Here is a 19158-nt window from a genome sequence, read left to right on the forward strand (position 1 = left end):
AAAAATAGCTCTGACGTATAATGCTGGGATGCGTTCAAGCTAGAAGAACGATCGGTTTGTAGGTGTTTATGTAATTTTAAAATTTGTGACTAAACGAGAGGATATTTTTGAAAACTTTCTTCGGCAATATTGTTCTAAATTATGGCAGGAATCGATTGGTACATGTTTCAAGTCGCTAAGTGGTCTGGTTGCCGAGATATGGGCCAAAAACTGCATTTTTTCGAGGTTTTTTGGCTTTTCCGGGAAATACATGAAAGAAACCCGGAATTTTTATGGCCTATGCTCATTCTCGTAACTTGCTTAACATAATTGCTTTGGAACTAGTCATCGATATTGCTTCGTTGAGGAGGAGATACGACTTAAAGCCCGGACACACATTCATCCATACATTCATTCATCCATCCATCCATTCCCAGAAATGACGCGTTAATAAACGCAATTCTCCAGAATGGAAATTGCGCTAAAAAAACAACACAACAACAAAGACAAACGGGTTATAGTACATCGTTTCAGTCTACACTTTACAGGGTGTAAAGTTCCCATAAAAATAAAAATAAAATATCTAGAATACTGAAATGAATTTTCAGTAAAATCAAACTAGTTACCACAAATCACTAACCGCAGTCATATTGTAAATCGTGAGAAGGGAGATGTTTTAGGCTGAGAGGGGACTCCGAACAGTCTACCCCCCCCCCACATCGAACGAAATGGAATTTATATAAACAATATATACTTTTAACAGTGTCCGCCCCCCCCCCCCCAGAACAGAAAATTTCAAGTGACCCCGGAAAAAAAAGTCTGGTAGAAACACTGGTGAGGTGGGGGTATGGGTAAAGGTAGGGATGAGGGAACAGTATAACACGACAAAACCATTTGTCCACGGTCGTCATATGACTTGACAGCTCGTGACGAAACGGATTGGTCAGCGATACCATCTTAGTTTGGAGTAGCGGCACCGATACTGTCATGGTATTAATTAAAGAAGGTATCGAGCCCGTTATAGTATTGGTAAAGGAGGCATCGATACCGTCATATCATTAATTAAACAAAAATCTTCCTACATTTTTCTTCTAAACAATGAAAAAACTATAAGGACGACAGACACATGACTAGAGAAGAAGACAGACAAGTACTGTACTCATTGTTACACAGGACTAGAGTAGAAGAGACAAGAACGACAACTGGTGCTGTACTCACTGTGTACGGTTAGGTAAACCCAGGAATAATCGGAGGGTAATCTTTTCTTGTCGTCTCTCTCAACAGTGAAGTACACCTCACAGGAGTACCAGCCCTCGTCACTGCTCTCAATATGTGATATCTGAAACAAGAGGACGATGATTATGTCAAATATGAAACAAGAGGACACCCAATCCTATCAACCAACCAGCACCCAACCCACCATCTTATTTAGCAACCCACCAACAATCACCAACCATCTTCCCGTCAACACATCAAGCCACCAAGGCACCAACCCCACAACCAACCGATCCACCGCTCATCAACATACCAACCCATCAACCATCAATCAACAAAGACACAACCCACCGACCAGCAACCCATAAACTAATCAACCAACCAGCTGCCAACCCACCAACCAACCTATCAACCAACCAGCTGCCAACCCACCAACCAACCTATCAACCAACCAGCCGCCAACCAATCAACCAATCAGCCACCAACCCATCCACCAACCCATCTACCAACCCATCTATCAACCCATCTACCGACCCATCTACCAACCCATCTACCAACCTGCCACCAACCCATCAACCAACCCATCTACCAACCAGCCACCAACCCATCTACCGACCCATCTACCAACCCATCTACCAACCCATCTACCAACCCATCTACCAACCAGCCGCCAACCCACCTGTAGCGAGGCCTTGTTGACCACATCCAACCTGTCCTTGTATCCCTCCATGACCGCCGGGTTGTTGTAGCCTTCAAACTTGACCAGCAGCGAGTCCCTGGGGGGGGGGGGAGAGATATACACACATCATAAGAGACATCATCACATAACAAATACTTGAGAAACATCATGATATCGATATCATGAGGGGAAGTACACACATCATGAGAGACATCAAATACTCGAGAAACATCGAGATATCGACATCATATTAATGATATCATGTGGAACATCATACTATCGATACCAAATTAGTGATATTTTTTTAAACATCATAAAACTTACTACTACATGAAATATCATAGGAATAACATTAGGTAGAACATTATAACAGCGACATCACGTAAGTCTTCATAAGCGTGACATCAAAACATAAAAACATCATGAGAATCACCATAAAAGAAATATCACAAGAAATATTATAATAGTGACACCCAACCTACCCATTTCTACTTCGTCTTATATAGGGACTTTGGGAATACCCGGAAGACACATGCCTAAATGTGGTTTGACCAAAGGCCGTTTCCTAATTGGGCGTTCGCCCAAATGCGACAAATGCCTAAATGGACATTAGCCCCATATGCGACAAACCCGAATTAATGTCTGCCCCTTTTTTCAAAAACACATCTGTCTTTTCATCAACAACGCAGAAAAAAAATTAGAATCAGTACTTTTAAAACTTGGCCTTGAAGCATTGAAAAATAAAGTCACCCTTCAAAACACCATAAAACGTCAGGGGAGGTAATCGACGCAGCGTTATCAAGCTAAGATCAATAACTCATTTGACACGGCGTAGATTAACTATATCAAGTTCAGTTACTAGTCATTTGCCCGTCTTAACGCGAGATATAAGACGGGCCATTTTAACGCACCGTCACTTGCTCGTCAATCGATGGCTAGCAGGAAGATGTCGGGATGTTATATGCTGCTCATGATGGCGTGCCTCAGACAGATACGTCTACATGTATTGTCAAATATTTTTCATAACCAGCCACTCATAAAAGATGTAAGAGTTTAAACGCATTACATAAAAAAGTAAAAAAAAAATAAAAATCACAAAAAAAGAAAATTGAAAATAATATATAATTAAATGAACCACTAATAAGGAAAATAAAGGGTGATGAACGAATTAATTTAATGTCGTTTATTATTTCTCGTCACTACTGCTGGAGTATGGGCTACCAACCACAGCTCTTCAGAGTTCTCTGTCCTGCTGGAGTATGGGCCGCCAACTGCAGCTCTCCAGAGTTCTCTGTCCTGATGGAGTATGGGCCACCAAGTACAGCTCTCCAGAGTTCTCTGTCCTGCTGGAGTATGGGCCACCAAGTACAGCTCTCCAGAGTTCTCTGTCCTGCTGGAGTATGGGCCACCTACTACAGCTCTCCAGAGTTCTCTGTCCTGCTGGAGTATGGGCCGCCAACTGCAGCTCTCCAGAGTTCTCTGTCCTGATGGAGTATGGGCCACCAAGTACAGCTCTCCAGAGTTCTCTGTCCTGCTGGAGTATGGGCCACCAAGTACAGCTCTCCAGAGTTCTCTGTCCTGCTGGAGTATGGGCCACCTACTACAGCTCTCCAGAGTTCTCTGTCCTGATGGAGTATGGGCCACCAACTACAGCTCTCCAGAGTTCTCTGTCCTGCTTGAGTATGGGCCACCAACTCCAGCTCTCCAGAGTTCTCTGTCCTGCTGGAGTATGGGCCACCAACTACAGCTCTCCAGAGTTCTCTGTCCTGCTGGAGTATGGGCCACCAACTACAGCTCTCCAGAGTTCTCTGTCCTGCTGGAGTATGGGCCGCCAACTGCAGCTCTCCAGAGTTCTCTGTCCTGTTGAAGTATGGGCCACCAAGTACAGCTCTCCAGAGTTCTCTGTCCTGCTGGAGTATGGGCCACCAACTACAGCTCTCCAGAGTTATCTGTCCTGCTGGAGTATGGGCCACCAACTACAGCTCTCCAGAGTTCTCTGTCCTGCTGGAGTATGGGCCACCAACTACAGCTCTCCAGAGTTCTCTGTCCTGCTAGAGAGTGGGCTCTCTTTTTTCTCTGCCATTCTCTCCAATACATCCTGAAAGTCCACCGTCACTTTAACTCTCTCATCACTTACTTAACACATCGCATGCCTAAAGCAAAGTCGATTAATGACAACCTATAAATATTTAATCTCTTCGCGTTTCATGTTTTCAAAACCCTCCCTACTCTCACAACATACCGGATATTTAATACGAAACAAACAGAATTTAAACACCAACAGTTTAATCCTAACCCATAAATAACTGATTAAATCAAAGCCTAGTAACCCTAAACCTCCACCTCCACGCTATGATCAACACCAACTCGATACATCCAATCAAATTAAAAACGTGATTTTGATTTCAGAACCATTTTTACGTGAAGCTATTTCAGTAATGTAACGTAGCACACAGGCAACGATTTTTCGAGAATGCTACATTTTTTATTGCGTACAATTCAGATTACAATATGATGTTTTAAATTTCTTTAAAAAACTTGATTTCTATATTCCGAAATTTGAAGCTATTTGCATTGAAATATGTCTGCTATTCGTATTATTAGTTAAACCGTGTAGTTGATCTAAGGAGGAATAGCGGGCCATATCAGATCTGATAGTGTGTGTGTGTGTATTTGTTTGTATGTCAATGCCCATGTTCCACCAATCAATGCCCATGTTCCCCAATGCCCATGTTCCACCTATCAATGCCCATGTTCCTCCTATCAATGCCCATATTCCCCCTGTCAATGCCCATGTTCCTCCTATCAATGCCCATATTCCCCCTGTCAATGCCCATGTTCCTCCTATCAATGCCCATATTCCCCCTGTCAATGCCCATGTTCCCCCTGTCAATTCCCATGTTCCTCCTATCAATGCCCATATTCCCCCTGTCAATGCCCATGTTCCCCCTGTCAATGCCCATATTCCCCTTGTCAATGCCCATGTTCCTCCTATCAATGCCCATATTCCCCCTGTCAATGCCCATGTTCCCCCTGTCAATGCCCATGTTCCTCCTATCAATGCCCATATTCCCCCTATCAATGCCCATGTTCCCCCTGTCAATGCCCATATTCCCCCTATCAATGCCCATATTCCCCCTATCAATGCCCATGTTCCCCCTGTCAATGCCCATATTCCCCCTGTCAATGCCCATGTTCCACCTATCAATGCCCATATTCCCCCTGTCAATGCCCATGTTCCTCCTATCAATGCCCATGTTCCTCATATCAATGCCCATGTTCCTCATATCAATGCCCAGGTTCCCCCTGTCAATGCCCATATTCCCCCTGTCAATGCCCATATTCCTCCTGTCAATGCCCATGTTCCTGTCAATGCCCATATTCCCCCTGTCAATGCCCATGTTCCTCATATCAATGCCCATGTTCCTCCTATCAATGCCCATGTTCCTCCTATCAATGCCCAGGTTCCCCCTGTCAATGCCCATGTTTCTGTCAATGCCCAGGTTCCTCCTGTCAATGCCCATATTCCCCCTGTCAATGCTCAGGTTCCCCAATGTCCATGTTCCTCCTGTCAATGCCCAGGTTCCTCCTGTCAATGCCCAGGTTCCCCCTGTCAATGCCCAGGTTCCCCAATGCCCATGTTCCTCTTGTCAATGCCCAGGTTCCCCCTGTCAATGCCCAGGTTCCCCCTGTCAATGCCCAGGTTCCTCCTGTCAATGCCCAAGTCCCCCCTGTCAATGCCCAGGTTCCCCAATGCCCATGTTCCTCTTGTCAATGCCCAGGTCCCCCCTGTCAATGCCCAGGTCCCCCCTGTCAATGCCCAGGTTCCCAAATGCCCATGTTCCTCCGGTCAATGCCCAGGTTCCCCAATGCCCAGGTTCCCCCTGTCAATGCCCAGGTTCCCCAATGCCCAGGTTCCCCCTGTCAATGCCCAGGTTCCCCCTGTCAATGCCCAGGTTCCCCCTGTCAATGCCCAGGTTCCCCCTGTCAATGCCCAGGTTCCCCCTGTCAATGCCCATGTTCCTCCTGTCATACCCATGTTCCTCCTGTCATACCCAGGTTCCCCCTGTCAATGCCCAGGTTCCCCCTGTCAATGCCCAGGTTCCCCCTGTCATACCCAGGTTCGCCAATGCCGACGTTCCTCCTGTCAATGCCCAGGTTCCCTACACACAAACAATGTACTCACTTGATACCGCTCTTGGTCCACGACACGACGTACTGGGCGTCCGGGTTGCTGTTTGGCCGCACCTCACACGGTAGCACCTGCTGCCCCCCGAGGTTGGCGCTTTTGGTCACGGTGGGGTACATGCTGTGTTGGTTGCCCATGGCTAGACCTGGAGGAGAGGATAGAGGGGGGAGTTAGTGGCGTCAGGGATGGTGTTCTAAGTGAATTTGTCGTCATGGTGGATGGGTTGTGTTTGACCAGAGGCGTAGCGACCCTTCCCGGCGCCCGGGGACAAACTTTCGATTTGCATCCCCCCTCAAGATTTTTCGACTTGCACCCCCCCCCTCAAACTTTCGATTTGCACCCCCCCTCAAGATTTTTCGACTTGCACCCCCCCCCCCTCAAACTTTCGATTTGCACCCCCCCCCCTCAAGCTTTCAATTTATTTTTCCAACCCATTTTGGCGCCCCCTAAGGTCGGCGCCCGGGGACATATGTCCCCCCTCACCCGCCCCACCCCCCCCCCCCCATCGCTACGCCTCTGTGTTTAAGAGAATATGTTGTCTAATTGATTGTGTTGTCTTAATGATTGTGTTGTCTTTGTGTGTGTTGCCTTTATTATTATGTCGTATTTGAAAATATGTTGTTAACGTGATTGTATAGTCACAGTGAATGGGTGTCTGTGTGATTGTGTCGTAATTGTAAATGTGCTGTCTTTATTAAATGTGCTATCTTGGTAACTGTGTTGTCTTAGTGATGACGTTATATTTGATAATTGGCTTAGAGAACTTAGACCGACACAATTGTTTACAATATTCATTATTTCCCACAACACATATTTACAATTTTAAAGTATAATTCTTTATCAAATGTAATACATTGTATAGTCACAAAAATTCACGTGGTGTCAAATTAATAATCAAAAGACCCCTTAAAAAACTTCACTAAAATTAATCTTCCTTAAATATCTATCCCAAATCTTGACAGCATTTATTTTATACAAGCATTTTGAAAACAGCCAAGAACATTGTTCTTTCATTAACAAGGGGCTGTAAAATCTATTTTAGAGTTCGAGAGTTGAAATCCTAGGTATTAAGAGGCAGAATATTTGATCTGTTCTTCTTATACCATACCCGCACTCCATCACCACCTTCGGATCATATCTTCTCCTTATCCCGCATACAACAAAAACAACCCTTGCACCTACACCCCCACCTCCATATACACACCTACACCCTTCCTCTCCATAACCTTCACCCCTCCTTCCCCACCTCCACCTACACCCCACCTCCCCATACACCCCCACCTCAACATACACCCCCACCTCCCCATACACCCCACCTCCCCCTACACCCCACCTCCCCATACACCTACATCCCACCTCAACATACACCCCCACCTCAACATACACCCCCACCTCCCCATACACCCCCACCTCCCCATACACCCCCACCTCCCCATACACCCCCACCTCCCCATACACCCCCACCTCCCCATACACCCCCACCTCCCCATACACCCCCACCTCCCCACCTCCCCATACACCCCCACCTGCCCAAACACCCCCACCTCCCCATACACCCCCACCTCCCCATACACCCCCACCTCCCCATACACTCCCACCTGCCCAAACACCCCCACCTCCCCATACACCCCCACCTGCCCAAACACCCCCACCTCCCCATCTCCTTCAAATCGAAACCCGATCCCGTAGTCACAACGAGAGTCGCATTCTTCAAGTCTCGCGCGGCGTCCAAATCACGTCACAGTCTCGCGATTTATCGCCGTGCACGTGCACTGGCACGTGCTAATTCATCCAATCGTCAACCGCCTCACCTCGCTAGGATCTGTAGTCAGGGGCGTGCAGTACCACGAACTAACAAACAAACAGTGCAACGCGACTCACAGACGAACAAACAAACAGTGCAACGCGGGATACAGACAAACAAAGAAGCAAACAGTGCCACGCGACACAGAGACGATCAAACAAACAGTGCAACACGACACACGGACGAACAAACAAACAAACAGTGCAACGCGACTCACAGAAGAACAAGCAAACAGTGCAACGCGAGATACAGAAGAACAAACAAGCAAATAGTGCAACGCGAGATACAGAAGAACAAACAAGCAAATAGTGCAACGCGACTAACGGACGAACAAAAAACGGTTCCACGCGACCCACAGACGAACAAACAAATAAACAGTGCAACACGACTTACAGAAGAACAAACAAGCAAATAACGAACTAAGTTCATTGACCTTAATTTTAAAAAAAAATTATTATAGTAACATATATCACTTTCACTCGGTATTTAAGTATGTCTGGAATGTCGGTCTAAAGTTACCATGACGACGCTTACACGAGCTCCCGCCTCCATTACTGAGGTACAGATGAGATAAATGGTGAGAAATTTGACAAGACAAGGTGCATGGATGTGAGCGATGTCAAGCTTCTACAAAGTATGCCGCACGTGTTTACCTTACACGTGCTTCAAATGTGGCATGACATAAATAACATCATAACCAGGTTCAACACTAAAAAAAAGTTGACGTTAAACTAGAAATATGGTGTTGTAAGATAGGCGCCTTGTTGGTGAGTATTGAAACTGAGAAAGCGATTACTATATTCATGTTTAAAATCAACTTTTAAATAATATTCTATATCATTTTTTAATAATAGAGAAGGGGATTTAGATCTAGTATTGTATTTGTATTTACACTTCTAGTACTTTGTTTATAAATTAGAATCGGATATTTTATGCTTTTAACTTTTGAAATAATATATCTGTCTGATTCTTCATATTATATTTAAATTTGTCGCAAAGTCTTGCTTTAAGTTTAATCTTTAATTTTTCAAACGCGGAAGTCTTTAGCTTATCATTTTTTTTTTAAATTTACATTTTTAGTTATTGAAAAAACATTAATAGATACGTATGGTGTATGATTTATTTCGGCAGCCTTTAGAATTTTTTCTTTTTTTTTTTAGAGACGGCGTGATTGGTAACTCTAAAGTTCTGAGTTCGGATCCCGGGCAGACGAGGCTTATTAGCGGGACAGCATCCCATCTAGAGAGGAAACTTCAAAATATATTTATTAAAAGAAACTACTGCCTTGTAGATTTTTCTTAGATGGACATAAAAGATGAGAAGTCTGAGGACAGAGTCAACAAGAAAATCCCGTCCAACATTAAAATAAAGAATGATAAAAAAAGGAAAATATTCATTAACCAAACACCTGAATACGAATGTCGAATTAACGTTCCTTAAGGTTGTTCTGACATTCTCAGCCAGCCATTAACCCTATCCCCCCCCCCCTCCCAAACCCAACTAACGACAATTTTCCCATATCAAATTCCCACATAACCAAATGTTTTTCTCAGAACTGCCTACCGTGAAAACAAAACAACACCTATTGACCGCAAGTAAACAAACACAAAAATCTAAACACGACAATTCAACCACACGGGCCCTACAAATCTTTAGGTAAAAAATGTCTCATTCTTTGTTTGTTTTAGTGCTCCAACATCCCTATTCTTCAGCTTTTAACCGCACACAAAAGCCGGTCCGCGCATGCATTATGCAGCCGGAAACACGACCGGCTTCTGAATATGAAATTAATCATCGCCATAGCAAGGCGGATGTTTGAAGAAACTACTTCCGTTTTGTTTGGGGGTCGGCGTGTGTTGCTTGCGCGACGCCCCACCAAAAGGGAAGGGGGAAGATTGCACGCCGTATTTCTATAGGTGCTGTTTGGTGCATACACCGAAGTGCCGGTCGTTTTTTATGTGCCGCTGCCGTGTGCCGCACAAGTGCGTTATGAATGTATGGGGTTATGGGTATAAAGCGACAGCACCGGTACATTTTTTAAAGTCACTTGACTTTATACTTTAGACCGATTTTTTTATAACAAATACATATGACAATCAGAAAATAAACCGGGAGTGATCTCCCCTAAACTTTCTCGAATATTCTTATATAACTTGGAATGTAGACATGATTTTTAATTACTTAAACTTTTAAAAATAGAATAGAATCTCATAGAAAAAACATTGCGCACCAAACAAACGCCGAAACAAAATGTGCATAATAGTGCGCAATATTATTAGTACTTTAAAAATTTACATTAGTTTTTTGAGAAATCGGAAGTAGCGTAAATTACTACTTCCGGTCAACGGAAATTACTAAAAATTTAAGAGAAGGTAGAGAATTAGATCTTTTACTTACATGTGAAATTTCATTTATCTATCTGAAATAGTACTCAAGTTATAGGCTTTTGAAAAATTCAAAGTAGGAAAAGTACCACTTCCGGTTATCGGAAATCGCTCAAAAGTTGATACGGATCTACGATTTTGATAAAATAGTTATATATGAAATTTCATCAACATAGCTGTAACGGTACTCAAGTTATCGTGTTTACACACAGACACACAGACACACAGACACACAGACACACACACACACAGACATACGGACAAGATTGCAAAATTATGTTTTTCCGTATCAGTGAGGTGTAAAACGTCGAGATTTGTAAAAATCTCGATTTTTTTGCACGATTACAATACTTTCTCTATACTACGTATATACGAGAAAGTAAAAAGCAAACAAAAATAAACCGGGAGTGATCTCCCCTAAACTTTCTCGAATATTCTTATATAAAATAACAGGGGATGGGAACTCGGGCTATAGACATGATTTTTTATCCATTTTAAATACTTAAAGTTTTAAAAATAGAATAAAATCTCGTAGACAAATTAATTGCACACCAAGTGAACGCCAAATAAAAAAGCGCATAATATTGCGCAATATTATTAGTACTTTTAAAATTTACATTAGTTTTTTGAGAAATCGGAAGTAGCGTAAATTACTACTTCCAGTCAACGGAAATTACTAAAAATTTAACAGAAGGTAGAGAATTAGATCTTTTACTTACATGTGAAATTTCATTTATCTATCTGAAATAGTACTCAAGTTATAGGCTTTTGAAAAATTCAAAGTAGGAAAAGTACCACTTCCGGTTATCGGAAATCGCTCAAAAGTTGATACGGATCTACGATTTTGATAAAATAGTTATATATGAAATTTCATCAACATAGCTGTAACGGTACTCAAGTTATCGTGTTTACACACAGACACACAGACACACAGACACACACACACACAGACATACGGACAAGATTGCAAAATTATGTTTTTCCGTATCAGTGAGGTGTAAAACGTCGAGATTTGTAAAAATCTCGATTTTTTTTTGCACGATTACAAGACTTTCTCTATACTTCGTATATACGAGAAAGTAAAAATTGAGAAATTATTGCACAAGGCGACAATACAAATGAGCAGCTACTAAATAAAGACAGAGAACCATTACCAACCTAACAGTCCATTTGACTCATGTGTTTATATTGGTCATTTGAAAGGATTGTGTGGTCAGAACTATACCTAGCATCCTTTGATACCATTGCTCGAGTGAGTGCCATATCAGCTAGATCTCAACCAGTGGAACAACCACAGCACAACCAGTGGAACAACCACATCACAACCAGTGGGATAACCACATCACAACCAGTGGGACAACCACATCACAACCACATCACAAGCACATCACAAGCACATCACAAGCACATCACAACCACATCACAACCACATCACAATCAGTGGGACCACCACATCACAACCATCGTCATGCTGTGCCACCAAACCACAACGAATTTATTTTGATTTCACCTAAAACACAACCTTAAAAAATCGGTACTTCAGCCAAAAAACAACAGACAAATCCTGCCCCCCCCCCTCTAAATCCAATTCAGATAAAACAATACAAGACCACGTGACACAGGCGAATGTTCTAGACTAACGAGACAACTTGATCTATTTTTTTTTGTTCTGACTTTTTTTCAGCCGGTCACTACAATGTTTAGGTCCGGCAAGGGAGACAACCACATCAAGTTGGACACACAAGGGCGACAACCACATTGTCTGGGACACACAGGGGCGACAACCGCATCAATTGGGACACACAAGGGCGACAACCACATTGTCTGGGACACACAAGGGCGACAACCGCATCAAGTGGGACACACAAGGGCAACAACCGATCATTTGTAGATGTCTGGACACAATCAACAGTTGACCTCAAGATGGACCTAACTAGGTCACCAACTAGGCCACGCTAGAAAATCACTAGGTCACACAAAAATATTACATAAAATTATTCGGTCGTTTTGGTGATAAAAACTACAAAGCTGAAATTAAAAACTCTCATATCCTACTCCCCCCCCCCCCCTTCGTCTTTATCTTGATCCTTCGTGCATTGACTAGAAAATTAAAACAGGTTAAGCCACCAGTACACAAATTACAGCGTCCACAAGTTATGCCCCTTTGAAGTCCCAGAATTTTTATATCTCCAATATAATTAACTCATCAAATGACCGGTATAAAAACGCAAATCCCCTCCCAGTCCCTCCCCTCATACACCTAAACACCATCCGGTGCACGTGCCCAGTGGTGCTCACGACAACAGCGGGCAGAAGATACTGAAACATCATGTCATAATTCTACTGGTAATCTTAACTCCTTGTATACAAACTGTATACAAGCTCAGATAAATATGAGCCCTCTCTAGTTACTACACACAGTAGTTACTACTAAGCAGGATTTTGTCCAGGGGAGGAGGGTTTCAAATCGCCTCTCATATATATATATATATATATATATATATATATATATATATATATATATATATATATATATATATATATATATATATATATATATTCATATTCATATTCATATTCATATTCATATTCATATTCATATTCATATTCATATTCATATTCATATTCATATTCATATTCATATTCATATTCATATTCATATTCATATTCCAGATAAAAACCCACGTCCCCGAGTAACCTACAAATCCATGAGAGAAACCATAGTTTAGAAAAAAAACACACATGGGTGGTGGCAGAAAAAATTACCTGAGACCACGAGCTCAGGTGTCCGATCTAATATTTTTTTTATTCGTGATACTGGCTGACACATTCCCCGTCAACCATATTTTTAAAAGAAAACGTGCTGAATACAAATAGTTAAGGGAGGTCACACAGGGTAAAGCTGAAAAACAGGAGATAACAGTAGACTTTTTTTGGTTTGATATTAACAACAGTAGTATATGTCGATTTCGTTTTTAAATAAAGGACATTGATAGACTTGTTTGGTATTTAGTAAGTGTTTCTTCCAAACTTTTTTCTCAGGGGGGGGGGGGGGGGGTAAGGAGAAGGGCACTTGATATTTTCGGCCTTTGATATTTATAAATTCCAAATCACGATATAGCACAATATTAACTAATGCTAACATTAGAAAGCTGACATCTAAAACAATTTTTAAATAAATAAATAAAATTCTCCGGGGGGGGGGGGGCGTGGTAGGGGTGGTGTTGGGGGCGTTAGAACCCGAAGAGATGCCTGAAATAAACTCTGTATTAAGTTAATGTTCAATAATAATATGTATGATTGTATCGAATAAATGTAATATATGAATAGTCCATCAGCAAAATCCCTTAAAGGCACCTGTTAACATATATAGCACACTTGAAATCACGATATACCACAACATTAAACTAATGCTAACATTAGAAAGCTGAAGTCTAGAACAACTTTTTAAATAAATAAATAAAAAATCTCTTCTAAAATAAAAAATCTCTTCTACTTGACACCGTCGTTGATGAAACGACAAGATCATCGCTACATTCAGCTGTCCATCTCATAATGTCATCTATTTTTCATGAGGATTAAATGTTTCTTACGGGAATATCAAAGGCTTCAAGTTTCCTCTTCTAAGGCATCGGATACTGTTTATAACGAGATCCACAAACACAGGAGATAGTATCGATACTCTGGTATAAGTATCGAGACTGTATTATCCACAAACATAGGAGATAGTATCGATACTCTGGTATGGTATAGACTGTAGTAAATGGTATCGATACAGTATGGGTTTAGTAACTATGGAAATCGAGACTATTTATACTACGGAAGTGGGTAATAATCCTGTACGAGATGGTATCGATACTGTGTGATTAGGCTGGGGGTTGGTAACTATGCTGTACGAGATGGTATCGATACTATATGAGATGGCAAGGAGACGAATACGCCCACTGACAATTAACGCTGGTCTAGATCAGATAGTTGATAGAATTTCAAAAAATTAACACCGAGGATTCTCAAACTATGAGGTTTATTATCAACACGATTACTTGAGAGTAGTAGTAGTAGTAGTAGTAGTAGTAGTAGTAGTAGTAGTAGCAGTAGTAGTAGTAGGCGGGTAAACAGCGATTCTGTGCCGTTATGATTTACCAAATAGATTATTAGACGCTAAAGACACTCCATCAAATAGAAATAAAACGGGTTGTGGTAGCATCCTCACATAGTAAAAGACTATAACAGATACATGTAATTGTCATAATTCTTGATAGTACTAACGTAACACTACCTGTTGTATTACTATTTGCATCAACCTCACTGCAGCTACAATTTTTATTTTTATTTTCTGTCACCACATAAAAAAATATTAAAACATTTATGAGAAATCGATGTATGTGTTAAAAGTGGAGTACGAGTTAGTGCTAAGCTTGGTATCACGCAACCGATACATTTGACGTAATTTTACCGACATGTGATGTATTGTTTTAAAATGGTAGCAATGGAGGTTATTACTTTTTAAATTAAAAAAAAAATTCATGTAAAGACTGTGACTGTGTAAAAAAAATTGAGAACCCTTGTAATAATTTTCAAACTTGATGATAAAATTGTAATTAAAGTTTAGAGCCTTCTGATTTTAGACTTCTACAGATCTTGCTGGAAACCTTAATCCTGAAATTCCGGCTCATACGGTCGGAGCATACGGTTTCCGCCAGCCCCGGAACTGATGGAGTGATAGGAAATAATGAACCGAGCAGATATAAAAGATACAAGTTTACCCGAGATGGTCATTTCGTCGGAGAAATTAACAATAAGCCCGACTTTAATCCCAATCTCAATAAGTGGTTACCTACTTCAGTCACTACTACATCACAGAAAGTTTGATCACAATAACAACCACAATTACAACCAAAATGACAACCACAATGACAACCACAATTACAACCACAACGATACCCACAATGACAACCACAATTACAACCACAACGATACCCACAATGACAACCACAATTACAACCAGATCGACAACCACATCTGAAATCATACCCACACCCTCTTTGAGCCGAGCATGTTCTCAACAGAAATGTGGTGGCCGGGTGATAGAGCAAGTGACAAGTTAGAGCTCTATTCGTGGGTTCAAGTCCCTATAACAAGCCCGAGATCGACACGTTTGATGTGTGTCATAATAAAGAAGGTCAACTCAAGCTGTCTGGGCTTAGTGCTGACCACACAACTTCAGATTCTGACGAGCTCTATATCTACCCTACTCCAATATCATGTTAAGAAAACTTCCTAACTAATTTTGTCAATATGTTTTTTTACAGTGGATGCTGGTTTGATTTAAAAGACGCTATATAATAATCATATTTAATTAAAATGTGAAAATTTATCGACAATATACAACGCAAAGTTTATCATTAAAATTTAAAAAAAAAGTTTGTTATAAAAATAAAGTAATTTATATCAGAAACAATACATAGAATTTCCGGACACCGAAATTTAATCAGGACGTCAACTTTTCATCAGTATTAAATCACACACTGATACAATAAAAACTTGTTTAATTTTATGCGCGTCATTTAACTTGGTTTAACAGCTTCAACGTTAGGTTAAACTGTTTAACCTAGTTACGACACAACACAATTCGCGAAAAACGGACGAAGTTCCGCTGGGCGGAAGAGTGAGTTGTGTACACGCATTAGTAGTTCTAATGCTGTTCACAGAGGGTCACGTATAGCTATAGGGGAGTAATGAGACTTGTATGCACTGAAATAACTGGCGTATTGTCTAGGGTATCGTGAACATGTGGTAATCGGGTGAGGTACCGTTTGAAGCAAATGGGTGTCATCATTAGACAAAGCTGATACAAGAAATGTCTTAAGCATTTGGAGAAAATCTTAATTTGCGTACAAGATTTCGATTTCAGCCTGCTTTTCTTTTTGGATTTGCTTCCTTAGCCTTTGCCCAACCAAGAACTAACTACAAGGCAGCAGTCGTTTGATTTTGGAGTTGTCTCTCCTAGAAGAGTGGCTGTCCCCAGATAACGAACCTCATCTGCCCGACGGTTCGAACTCGAAACTTTTCGACTTAATCAACCTTGAGCTTTACCGACTCGACCACGCCGACCCCACAGTCGTACATATTTATTTAAAAAAAAAAACAAGCTAAATAGAGTTTTAGTAGCCTGTCGGGGTATTTTAATACTGAATCTCGTATTTAAAAAAAAATAGCGGCAAAATATAGCGACAAATTATAGCGACAAAATATAGCGACAAAATATGCTGACAAAATAAATTCAGTCAGGAAAAAGAATAACATTTACTATGGCGTACCCAAAACAATCAACTCACACTGCAGTATTTGCATTCAACAAACAGCATCTAATGAATCAACTAGCACTTAGCACTGTGTGTTACGTAAAGTTGATTAGCTAAACGCGTTAGGAAAATACCTAAGTAAAGTGTTAAATCTAATTAGCTGCATAAACGGAAACAGACGTAAAACCTACTCTTAGATCTAATTAGCTGCACATGCGTAATTAGTCAATGTGTAGGAACCAGCAGAGTACAGATTGTATTCATTCGATTTATTAAAAAAAGAAGACGTCGAATAAAAGAAATCACAGTGAATGCCCTTTCTGCGGCCATGTTAATTATCTCCCCTGCGGTCTGCCTACGCTGGCTCTCATCCAATGAAAGGGAGATCATTTCAAAAACAATTTCCCATCTCGGTTGTAAGTAAACAAAGCCCAAACGAATTTATATTTCTTTTATGTGTTCTTTGCAGTGCTGGGAGGATATGTATAACAAAACGAACCAAGAAAAAACCACCGTAGAAGATACAGTAGAACAGTACGCTGGTGTGTGGATTTAGACATTCAGTATACGGGAGAGCAAAAGAAAGTAATTTATTAAAATAAAAACTAATGATTGTAATTGTTGTTATTATTACGATTATAATGCTATTAAAACCTTAATGAATCGTAAAAAATAATCATGATCGTAATCATAATGTTTTAGTAACTGTTATCGTTTTTCATAATTGATAGTAGCAATAATACCAGTCTAGATAAAACTTCCAAAGCTACATAAAAAAAATAACTTTTCAGTTAGTTAAATTTATTGTTAATAGAGAATAAATTATTGTTAAGATTGCTGTGAAAGGGCCATACCGTTATCAACCAATGTGGGCGTTCCACTACCAATATTCCTTCTCAGGGGCGTAGCGAGGGGGGGAGGGAGGTGCGGACCGCACCGGGTGACACTATTTAAGGGGTGACACCAAGGCAAAAAATAACTAAAGATATAGAGAAAAACTTGAGGGGGGGGGGGGTGCAAATCGAAAGTTTGAGGGGGGGTGGGTGCAAATCGAAAACTTGAGGTGAGGGTGCAAATCGAAAACTTGAGGGGGGGGGGGTGCAAATCGAAAACTTGAAGGTTTGTCCCAGGGAAGGGTCGCTACGCCTCTTGGGGTGACACCATTAAGTGCCGCATCGGGTGACATCCGACCTCGCTACGCCACTGTTCCTTATTTTAGGTTATCACTTGGTCACAGACAGCGTGATATACTAGACAGGATACATGTTTCTTTCTAAAAAAAATTTCAAAGAACTAACATCGCCTGGTCATTGACAGGACATAGATTACCTCACACATCAACAGCATCACCCAAACTACCTATCACTACAACAACAACGTTCTCTACCTTCCACGTCACACTTCCATTCGTTCATTACGCACCCACACCGCCATTCATTCGCACTAATTTGTACTCACAGATCATAACAACTATATTGCGTTTTATCACAAATTTTCAAAACATAATACATATATATATATATATATATATATATATATATATATATATATATATATATATATATATATATATATATATATATATATATATATATATGGCTTATATTCAATCAGGGGACCCCTACGGTAACTTATTCACGATTAACCCAAAGATAGGGGCGACAATTCGACTTTGTGTCAACCTCACGACCAGCTGGCAAGTGTGTTTGAGATTACTGGCCAGGGAGAGAAGAGATTTTTTTTAACAATGTGAAAACAATTTATTTTGGTTTGGAGATTAGGCACGACGCAATCGCTCTTGGTGACGCAAGTCTGTACGGCGTCGGCAGTGTGTGACTCCGGTGCGAAACAAAAAAAAATTTAAAAAGCATTCAGCGGCACTCTTGTAGACTGTATTAAGCAATGCACCCCCCCCCCCCCTATAAGTAATGAAGATTGAACACACACACAAACTGCAAGTTTACCTCTAAAAGAACTCCACGGGGAAATCCAAATTAACACCTCCGCCTTCTTTTCCGTTTATTTCCTCCAATTTTTTTATCTCCCCTTATTTTTATTTTTTGTCTTTTAGTTATTTGTTTATTTTAATTAAACACAGAGGAATAGAGCGGAAGGAAAATGGAGTGATTGTCTTGTTGGGGGAGGTTCTGAGGAGCATGGGGAAGGGGGTGGATGATGGGGGGGGGGGGGGAGGGCACACTGCCCTTCTAACGGACACATTAGTTTCCGGTATTGGACGAGATTTTACGAGAGTGCAACAGGCAGTCGACAGTAGGAACCGGAAGTCTCGTGTTGATAACACCATTGATTAGAGTGGTCAAGGTTAAATGCGCGCACACACACACACATACACATACACGCACACACACACACACCCACACACCCACACACACAGACACACACAGACACACACACACACACGCTCACACAAACACAATCACACACACATACACACGCATACACAAACATACACACACACACGCACACACACATACACACAGTCAGACAGACAGACACACACACGCACACACACGCGCGCGCACACTAACACACACACATACACTCTAATTTGCACAAAGCTACACATCGTTTTTTATTTGCTG

At 41.2% G+C, this 19158-nt stretch overlaps 1 protein-coding gene across 1 annotated transcript; it reads right to left on the minus strand.

The window, feature by feature from the left end:
* Window positions 1-1197: 1197 nt before the first annotated feature.
* Window positions 1198-6199, minus strand: LOC131938061 (protein turtle homolog A; the record flags this gene model as incomplete). The annotated part of the gene is made up of 3 exons (XM_059295943.1): window positions 6060-6199; window positions 1874-1970; window positions 1198-1318 (listed from the first exon to the last, which is right to left on the minus strand). Coding segments are annotated over exons 1-3 (358 nt in total), but the record flags the coding sequence as incomplete, so codon positions are not given.
* Between the last annotated feature and the right edge of the window lie 12959 nt (window positions 6200-19158).

The sequence above is a fragment of the Physella acuta genome, unplaced genomic scaffold (genome assembly GCF_028476545.2).
Source record: "Physella acuta isolate Inbredline_101_S28 unplaced genomic scaffold, ASM2847654v3 ptg000231l, whole genome shotgun sequence".
NCBI classification, from domain to species: Eukaryota; Metazoa; Mollusca; class Gastropoda; family Physidae; genus Physella; species Physella acuta.